The sequence below is a fragment of the Plasmodium yoelii genome, assembly GCF_900002385.2.
Source record: "Plasmodium yoelii strain 17X genome assembly, chromosome: 8".
Lineage (NCBI taxonomy): Eukaryota > Apicomplexa > Aconoidasida > Haemosporida > Plasmodiidae > Plasmodium > Plasmodium yoelii.
The window spans coordinates 15,541-26,726 of record NC_036180.2 but is presented as its reverse complement, the minus strand read 5'-3'; the positions used below and the strand labels follow the sequence as shown (position 1 = coordinate 26,726).

At 20.1% G+C, this 11,186-nt stretch overlaps 3 protein-coding genes across 3 annotated transcripts; all 3 read left to right on the top strand.

The window, feature by feature from the left end:
* Positions 1–1,449: 1,449 nt before the first annotated feature.
* PY17X_0800071 (PIR protein) lies at positions 1,450–2,702 on the top strand (the record flags this gene model as incomplete). The annotated part of the gene is made up of 3 exons (XM_022957763.1): positions 1,450–1,464; positions 1,590–2,525; positions 2,616–2,702. 3 exons carry the CDS (start codon positions 1,450–1,452, stop codon positions 2,700–2,702), a joined length of 1,038 nt encoding a protein of 345 aa, XP_022810815.1.
* Positions 2,703–5,535: 2,833 nt separating this feature from the next.
* PY17X_0800061 (PIR protein) lies at positions 5,536–6,650 on the top strand (the record flags this gene model as incomplete). Its single annotated transcript, XM_022957754.1, has 3 exons — positions 5,536–5,550; positions 5,659–6,474; positions 6,564–6,650. 3 exons carry the CDS (start codon positions 5,536–5,538, stop codon positions 6,648–6,650), a joined length of 918 nt encoding a protein of 305 aa, XP_022810814.1.
* Positions 6,651–8,995: 2,345 nt separating this feature from the next.
* Positions 8,996–10,136, top strand: PY17X_0800051 (PIR protein; the record flags this gene model as incomplete). The annotated part of the gene is made up of 3 exons (XM_034637490.1): positions 8,996–9,010; positions 9,142–9,981; positions 10,071–10,136. The coding sequence occupies 3 exons, from the start codon at positions 8,996–8,998 to the stop codon at positions 10,134–10,136; spliced, it is 921 nt and encodes a 306-aa protein (XP_034493460.1).
* Between the last annotated feature and the right edge of the window lie 1,050 nt (positions 10,137–11,186).

The window sequence follows — 11,186 nt, the reverse complement described above, 5'->3', positions numbered from 1 at the left end:
TGCGATTTAACTTATCATAAAGGTAGAACATTATATTAATTATTAATTTTTAAATTTTATATTTTGAGGTATAAATATATTATATTTTAAAATAGTTAAAAAATAAAATATAAATATATTAATAAAGTTTAATATTATAGATATGATGCATTATTATATGCCTATACATATAATCTAGAAATTACAAATAGTTAATATTAAAATATTGTTTTATTGTGAAACCTTCATATAATTAAATATTAATTTTATCGAAAAGACATAATAATACATTATATATTTGTTAATGATTCAATTTGGAATTTCTAGTTTTATATTCTAAAAATATGGATTAATGGAAAAATTGTTAAATACTTAATTAATATTAAATATCATTTTATTATTCAATATTAACGCGTATTATATTATTATTGTTTTTTGTAGAATTAATAAAATATAGAATTTTTAATAAATTTTTTGAATGTATAACATTGATAACTATACAATAAAATGTATAAGATAAAATGAATTATGTAGAACATTTAATGAATATTTATCTAAATTTATATATTAAAATAGCAATATATCTTATCTCTCTCCTCTTAAAGGCAATATAACAACCTAATTAAACATCGTTTTTTATTATACTTTAAAATATTATTAATATATATTTATATGTTAATATTTACTAAGCAATATTTTAAAAATAATATGCATTCAAAGACTTATTTAAGCTTATAAGTACGGGTTCAGTGCTAATTGTTCTTTTAAAGAATGGAAAATATGCATAAAATAGTTTATAAAATTGCACAATAAGATATACTTCTAAATTGAAGTATATAGGAATAAAAATAAAGTTATCGGACTCATTAAAATGGATTATGAATTTATCTACATTCATTAAAAACAATATAAATTTATATAATTTGCATAGAGATGTAAGTAACATAACTTAATTTGAAAACATTATAATTTGAATAAAGCATTGTATATAGTATTAGAAGCAAATATATAAAAGTTTAATATATTTAATGGATTATAGTAATAATATAATTTTTAACTTTTTAGATTTATACAGAATTAAATTTTTTGAAGGACAATGATCAAAACATAAGATATAAATATATTCCTTTTCTATGTTCAAAAATACTTTAAATTCTTTATAGAAGGATATTCATTTTTATAATAAAGTTATACCAGATGTTAGTAAGAATAGCATTTTTTGTATAAAATGTATTAAGCAACCCTCTATTTAAGGTAATTTAGCTAATTATGATTAATGTAACTTTTCTTTGTAATAATATTATTTTATTATTCTATATTAATTTCATTATTGAAAAACTTATAATATATTTAACTACAGACAATTGTAATATATAGGGTTAAAGTATTTACGTCACATAGTTGGTATAGTATATATAAAAACAACATGATTTTATTCAATTTACAAATCTAAAATGAAATTTCACCACAATGGATAAAGAAATGGTATATGCATTTTTTAATAATAATAGTTTCCTTTATATTTTTTTATATTGTATTACATATAAATATCATTAAACTTTATTTTAATAATTTGCGTTTTTATTAATTGTTTTTAACTGATTTCTTAGTGTAAAAGGTTCAAGAATGTAAGGGAATGGATTTCCGATGAATTGAAAGTTAAAGGAAACAATGAAATTAAAGATGATACGATTTTAAATACTGTTTGTAATAATAATAATTTTTTAAATAATTCTTGTAATGATAATAATTTTCAAAGTGATTTGGATAAAATAAGTGCTGGATGTTTATATTTGTTGGATGAATTCATTAAGGATTGTGGTTTGATTCCCCCTCCTGCGCAAAATAACATCAATATTGTTGATTACATTTTGATATGGTTAAGTTATATGTTAAACCTGGGCAAAAGTGAAGGAAAAGACAATGTAAATGATTTTTATAGTACATACATAAATAGTTGTAATAAGTATAATGATTATATAAATGACTTATCTGGTTATGATAATTATAAGGGTCTTATAGATACAAAACGTGATTTTTTGTATATGGATAGTAATATTGTATCTAAATTTTATAAAGCATTTAAATCATTATGTGAAATGTATAATGAACTTGATGATGAAAATAACGATTGCAAGAAATATTTGGAAGACAATAATGAATTTTTTAATAAATATGAAGAACTTAAGAATGATCCTCATATTACTGATAGCAATCCATATAAAGAAATATTGTCTATACTATCAAATGATTATGATAATTTTAAAAAAGAATGTACAGCTGCTCAAGAAAGAAAACTTAAAGCCGATAAAGAGACAATTACACCACAATATACTATAGGAGGTACTGGAGAAGCTGGAGTAACTGAAGAAACTGAAGTAACTGAAGAAACTGGAGTAACTGAAGAAACTGGAGTAACTGGAATAACTGGAGTTACTGGACAAATTTTTGAAGATACATCATCAAGTTCGTCGATAGCAAGCAAATTAATTCCAGTTTTATTGATATTTGGTGCAATACCAATTTTCTTGGGAATTGCTTATAAGGTAAATAATAAGGAATTTATAAATTATTTACGTGATTACTTATATGCTATTATCAAAAAATATATAATATGCTTACAATTTTTATATTAGTATTCGTTATTTGGATTTCGGAAACGATTTAAAAAACAACAAATAAGAGAAAAAATAAAAAATATAAAGAAGAGGATGAATCATTAATATATGATTCGAAGAGTAGTACTATTTCAGAAATAATAATAATGATTTATATATTTTAAGAAACTGTCTATTGGGAAGTAATTTTTGCATAATTTTTATATAGATTTTATGTTATGGGTCAGGATTGAGGTTATATTGGGGGAATCTACATTCGGGTTAGGGCTAAGTATTATATCTTTATTTAATTTTTTATAACTTAAATACTAATTTAATATATGTATCATCCCGTATGTTTAATTTCAAGATGAAGTTAAAAATATGTAATCCAAAAGGAGCATTGTCATTAATATGAAAAGGGTTACATAATATTTTTTCATAATTTATAATATATATAATTTAGTGTTCATATCGATTTAATATGATTAAAAAAAAATGTCTATATTGCATATATTAATTCATATTATGATATATTATAATTATTTATTATATAAAGCTTGTTAATCATAATTATATTGAATTATGCATAACATAATATGTTTTTTGTTTAATAAAACATTTTATTTAGCAAAAATTATTTGTATCATTTTTTTTAATTTAAATTATATTTTGATAAACGAACTGTATAATATTATTATATATGATGGTATGAATTATAATTATATTCGATTGAAATATTTGTCCACATTACAATATATATTCGGATTAATATATGTGTTTTGTGCATTAATAAGCACAGTACTAATATCTAATAGATAATTATAAAATATAGATTCATACATATCGATATAAAATCGACAATGCAACGATATCTATAAAATATGTTTTATGTATCTAATATTTTTAGTAATAAAATAAAAATGTACATATTAATAAATAATTACATTATAGATATAGACATATTATCCTTTTAACTTTCGATTATATATAGTATAATTTTATGTTAAAGTTTTAATTAATATTGATAGAAATAGTTATATATACATTAATTTATTTACTATAAAGGTATAATATTAGATTAATCACCATTTATTTTTAAGCTTTATAGTTTTGAGGTATAAATATATTACATTTAAAATTGTTAAAAAATAAAATATAAGTATATTAATAAAATTTAATATCATATTTTATTCTAATAATTATAAATAATATCATAGATATAATGCGTTATTATTATATACCTATACATATAAAATGGTAAAATGTTATACCAATAAATAATACTGAAATATGTTAAATTTAGGAAACATATACAATTATATATTAATCCAAAGTATATAGAAAAAATATGTAATAATTAATATAATTTGAGCTAATAATATTTTTATTAGGTTATTATATATATACAAATCCACAAATATATAATTAAATATATTGCTATTACGAAGTAATATGTTCTAGAATGCTTGATTTAAAAACGATGAAACAAGGAATAATACTAATTGAATTAAAGTATTCCTCTTGAGTGAATTAATTAGTTCGTTGTACTATACAGTGATATAGCAGTAATAATAATAGTAATAACAATAGATAAAGTATTAAACACGAACAAATATATTATGTTTATTTGATACAGTTATATGGCTATAAATTAATTATATATATTATTAAAGGTATGATAAAATTAAAATTGTATGCACAAAACATCAAATGAAATAATACAATTCCGACTTAGTATTTTGTTAATGTGCTAATATTAGAATTAACAATACCAAGAAAAATAATATTAATAATTTTATAGTTTTTCATCATAGAAGTAAATATAGTTTATTATAAAATATAAAAGCAAACTATATATTTAGAAAAGTAATAATTCTAAGTTATTTTTAATGTATACATGAACTGATAGTTTAATGTTAAAGAAATACAAGACATAATTAGTTATATAGAATAGGTAAATCTTATATGGCTACATCCTTGTCTTAAAAAAGCATACTTCCCTTATCTCTCCTATCTAAAATGCAAATATACCAACCTAATTACACATATTTTTTTATTGTACTTTAAAATTTGCATCAATAGTTATTTATATGTTAATAATTAATATATACTAAGTATTATTTTAAAAATAATATGCATTAAAATACCTATTTAAGCTTATAAATACGGTTTCAGTGCTAATTGTCGTTTTAAACCGTGAGAAAGATGTGCAAAATATATTATAAAATTACCCAAAAGGGTATATTTCTAAATTTAATTATATAGGAATAAAACTAAAGTTATTGAAAATGTTAAATATAATTGGAATTGATATATATTAAATAAAAATAATATTAAAATTATGTATATGCAATTAAAAAAGGGAACAATGCAACTTAATTCGAAAATAATATAATTTTAGAAAAAAACAGTATTATATATTATAAGAAAAAATTATATAAAAATTTAATATACTTTAAAAAATTACTATTTACATATTTTTAAGTATTATAATAATAATAGAACTTTTTATTTTTTAGATCTATACAGTATTTAAGTTTTAGAAGGACAATCATTAAAACATAAAATATAAATATATTCCTTTTCTATGTTTAAACATACTTTAAATTATTTATAAAAGTATATATATTTTTATAACAAAGTTTTACCAGATGCTAGTAAGAATAGCATTTTTTTTATAAAATGCATCGTATTTATATTTAACTAAAATGTATTAAGCAACCCTCTATTTAAGGTAATTTAAATAATTGTCACAAAAAGAAATAAAACGTTCCTTTAGTAATAATATCATTTTATTATTCTATATTAATTTAATTATTGAAAAACTTATAATATATTTAACTACAGACAGTTGTTATATATAGGGCCAAAGTATTAGCGTCACATATTGGGGGGAGTGTATATAAAACAGCATTATTTTACTCAATTTACAAATCAAAAATAAAATTCCATTATAATGAATAAAGAAGTGGTATATGCATTTTTGATATTGTATTACATATAAATATCATTAAAATTTATTTTAATCAAATGTTCAATATTATACATTTCTAATATTTGTTTTTAAATGTTTTCTTAGTGCCAAAAATTCGAGAATCTATGGAATAAATTTCCTGATAAATTGGACAGTAGTAATAACTATCAATTTAAAGAAAGAAATTTTTTAGATAGTTATTGTGATGGTAGTGGTTGTGATACTGATTTTGAAAGAATTGCTGGTGGATGTTTATATCTTTTTATGCAATTCTTTGGGAGTTCTGAATTGTTTCAGTCTGTTGCAAAAAGAAACATCAATATTGTTGATTACATTTTGATATGGTTAAGTTATATGTTAAACCTAAAGGAACAACCAGGAAATGATAGCAATCTACAATTTTTTTATAAAACAACTATAAATAATGATAAGTATAAAAATTCTATAAATGGTGTTACAGAGTATAGCAATTATAAGGAGCTTATAGATAAAAAAACATATTTTTTGAGTATGAATAGAAATATTATATTTAATTTTTATGAAGCATTTAAATCATTATGTGAAATGTATAATGAATTTGATGATAATACACCATATTGCACAAAATGTTCGGAAAATGCTAATCAATTTGTTAATAAATATAGAGAAATGAATAAAAATTCTGATATTACTAATAATAGTTTCTATAATGAACTATTGTCTACTTTATCAAAAGATTATGATAATTTTATGAATAAATATAATAATAATCAACATTTAAAATATTCACCTCTTCCAACGATAGAAAAAACAGAAAATTCTGCCCAACAAATTCTACAAAGTTCTGAAGATACATCATCAGGTTCATCGGTAACAAACAAACTATTTACAGTTTTATCGATATTTGGTGCAATAGCATTTCTTTTAGGAATTTCTTACAAGGTAAATAATAAAGAATTTTAAAATTATTTTCATTATAAATATGCAAACATTAACAAAAAAATCATATGTTTCTTAACATTTTATATTAGTATTCGTTATTTGGATTTCGGAAACGATTTCAAAAACAAAAATTAAGAGAAAAAATAAAAAATATAAAGAAGAAAATGGGTCATTAATTTGATTCGAAGATTGATTACTAATTCAGTAATAGTAATAATGATTTATATATTTTAAGAAACTGTCTATTTGGAATTAATTTTTGATCAAAATATGTGAATAATTTTTATATAGTTTTTATGTTGTGGGGGTTGAAGTTATGTTTGTGGAACCCACATTCGGGTTAGGGCCAAATATTACATCTTTATTTAATTTTTTATAATTTAAACACTAATTTAATATATGTATCATTCCGTATGTTTAATCAGAAGATGAAGTTAAAAAGTCAAAATATGCAACCAAAAGGGGAATAATCTAACATGAAAGGGATCAATACCAATTTCCCCATAAAGTATAATATATACAATTGTGTGTTTATGGCAATTTAATATGATTAAAATAAAATGTCTATATTGCATATATTAATATAAATATTGATTATATATGAATTCATATTATTGAATATCATAATTGACTATTACATTAAACTTGTTAATCAGGGACTATATTGAATTATGCATATCATAATATGTTTTTTTATTTAGCAAAACTTATGATTTGTATCATAGTTATTTAGATTCAAATCATTTTATCCAACTGAACTGTAATAATAGATATTCATAAAATATCGATCGAGAATCGACAATACAACATTATCTATAAAAGATGTTTTATGCACCTAACATTTTTAATAATCAATAAAAATATGCATATTAGTAAAAAATTAAATTATAGATATATGTATACTATCCTTTTAATTTTCGATTATATATAGTTTTATTTTATGATAAAGTTTTAAATTCAAATAATAGAGTTATTAATATATACATTAATTTATTTACTATAAAGGTATACTATTGGATTAATCACTATTAATTTTGAACTTTATAGTTTTGAGGTATAAATAAATTATATTTTAAAATAGTTAAAAAATATAATATAAGTATATTAATAAATTTTTTATCATATTTTGTTTTAATAATTATAAATAATATGATAGATAGAATAACGTTAATATTATATACCTATACATATAAACTGGCAAAATATTATTCAATAACTAATATTGAAATATTGATATATTGTGAAACCTTCTTATAATTAAATACTGATATTAATTTTATAGAGAAGGCAAATAATAATACATTATAATGGTATTAATGTTATGTTTTTGTTAATGGTCCAATTTTGAATATGTGGTTTTATATTCTAAAAAAATAAATAAATAAAAAAACTGTTAAAGACTTAATTCGTGTTAAATTTCATTTTATTATTCCATATTAACGCATATTATATTGTCGTTGTTTTACCATAGAATTCATAAAATATTGAATTTTTAATAAATGAGTTGATTGTATATACATTGATAACTATAAAATATAATATATAAGATAAAAATGAACAATGTAGAGCATTTAAAGAATATTTATATAAATTTATATATTGAAAGAGAAAATATATCTTATCTCTCTCCTATTAAAGTGCAATATAAGAACCTAATTAAACATAGTTTTATATTATACTTTAAAATATCATCAGTAGGTATATATGTTTAATATTTACTAAGCATTATTTTAAAAATAATATGCATTCAAAGACTTATTTAATCTTATAAGTACAGGTTCAGCGTTAATTGGTGTTTTAAAAAATCGAAAGGACGACAAAATATATTATAAAATTACCAAATAAAGTATATTTGTAAAACGGAATGTGTAAGAATAAAAATAAAGTTATTGAAAATGTTAACTATAATTGAAATGTATATAAATTAAATAAAAACAATATAAATTTAAGTATATGCAATTTATTTTGAAAATACTATAATTTTAATAAAGCATGGTATATAGTAATAGAAACAAGTATGTAAATATTTAATATATTTAAAAAAATAACTATTTATATACTTTAAGGATTATAGTAATAATGGGTTTCTTAATTGTTTCGATTTTTTCAGTATATTAGTTTTGGGATACTGTTTATTAAACAAAATATATGGTGTTGTTTATTTTCCATATTAAAGCATATGTATAAGACGATATATTTTTAATTCGTTACAAAGTTGCTTTAATTTTTATAATAATGTTCATATGAGTGTTATTAAGGATAACAATTTATGTAAAATTGTATCTATACACATATGGTAAAACATGTATTAAACATACCCAAAACACGATAATTTATCTAACTACCGTAAAGTTATTATACTGTTCCATATTATCTTTAAATTAATATTAAAAATGATAATAACATGATAAATTACAGATAATTTTATATTAATCTTCAATTATTTTGTCATTTATTAAGCATAAAATATATAAAATATGATGTTACATAATCTACATATTATAAACAAAATAAAATTACAATGGATTATGACCTGGTATCTGCATTTTTTAATAAAATTTGCTTGTATTTGTTGATATTATATTGCCTATAAAATTCATTAAATTTTATTTTATAAGAGTTTCATTAACATATATTTGTATTATACTTTTTTAAATGTTTTCTTAGTGTAAAAAATTTGATACATTGAGAAACTATTTACCTGATGACTTAAGCAATTCTACAACTAGTGATATTAATAATTTAGGGAATGCTAAGAATTACTGCTCTAATGGAGAACCAGGGAAAACAGAATGTAAGACTGATTTCGATAAAATTAAGGCTGGATGTTTATGGTTGTTTGAGCAATTGTTTGTGGAAAATAAAAAAAATATCAGTACAGTTGAATACATTATCATATGGTTAGGTTATAAACTAAATCAAAAGACGTATGACGAAGCCAAGGATCTAAATGATTTTTACAATAAATATATAGAAAATAATAGGCATTATATTAATTGTAAACAAGGTGATGTAGGTTGTAGTAATTTATTAAATAGTAATACAGGATATACAAATTATAAGGAGATCATAGATAAAAGAAAGAAAATGTTGAATATTAATATTAAAAATATGTCTAAATTTTATGATGCATTTAAATTATTATGTAACATGTATACTGAACTTGGTGGAAGCAACACAGAAAATAAGACATATTTAGAAAATGCTAGTAAATTTGTTAAAAAATATAAAGAACTTAATGACGATTCTGGTAATACTAAAGATGAAGCCTATTGTCAAGCATTGTCTACATTATCAATTGATTATATTAATTTTAAAAGTTCTTGTGCTGATAGCGATGATTGTAACAATATTCCATCCCTTACATCGACAGAAACAGAAGAAATTGTTATGAAAAGTTCTGGAAATATTTGTGATGATACACCAAGCTTGTCGATAGTAAAAAAATTAATTCTAGCTTTATTAATATTCAGTGTAATATCAATCTTTTTGGGAATTTTTTTTAAGGTAAATAATAAGAAATTTAAAAATTATTTTCATTAAATATATGCAAACGTTAACAAACAAATCGTACACTTCTTAACATTTTATATTAGTGTTCGTTATTTGTATTACGGAAAAGAGCTCAAAAACAATATTTAAGAGAAAAGCTAAAAAAATAAAGAAAATGGATCATTAATATATTATTCGAAGAGTATTGAGTATTTCAGGAATAGTAACAATGATTGATATATTTAATAAACTGGCTATTTGGAAGTAATTTTTGACCATAATTTTGGGGTTTATAAGAATAATTGAATAATATAACCAATTAAATATAAAGTTATATATGTATATTTATTACATTTTTGTATGGCTCTACATCATTTTTATATAGTTTTTATGTTGTGAATTAGGGTTAAGTATTATATTGTATTTAATTTGAATAATTTTATAATATTTATTAGTTTAAGGAATTGTTTTAAAGGTTTAGGGTTATATTGAATTATATATATCATAAAATGGTCATGTTATGAATATTTTTATTTAACGAAACTGCTTATTTTCATTCTACATTTATGTTATATTTTATTTTTTCTATGAATGTATATGAATTTTTTTTAAAGGAAAGAATGTTTTAGTTGGTTTATTATAATGTTCACATATATATGTATAAAATATATTGGTATTATATGGTTTAAATAACAATATAAAAATGATTACATCAACGTAACATTTATATTGAATCATTTTGGCCATCTTATTAATTTCATTACAATAATGGTATTAAGATCAAATATCACTTAAAAACAAAAGTAAATGTCATGATAATATTTGGAATACAGAATAGTTTAAATATATGGGATATCCCCCCAAATTTTAGCCTATGATGATGTTTATGTTTGTAAACAAAAAAAAAGTGATAAGAATTAAATGAAAGGAATATCATGAATAATAACAATTCTATTTGTAGTATTCACGAAATTAATATGTATAGATACATTCTAATATTAAAAGACAAACAAAATATATATATATATATAAACATTATAATATTAAAAGACAAAAAAATAATATATATAAAAACATTATAATATTAAAAGACAAACAAATAATATATATAAAAACATTTTAATATTAAAAGACAAACAAATAATATGCAAAAAAACATTCTTAAAACAAAAGAACATTTTATGATGATAATTTAAAGCAATTATTATGCACGTAAACAA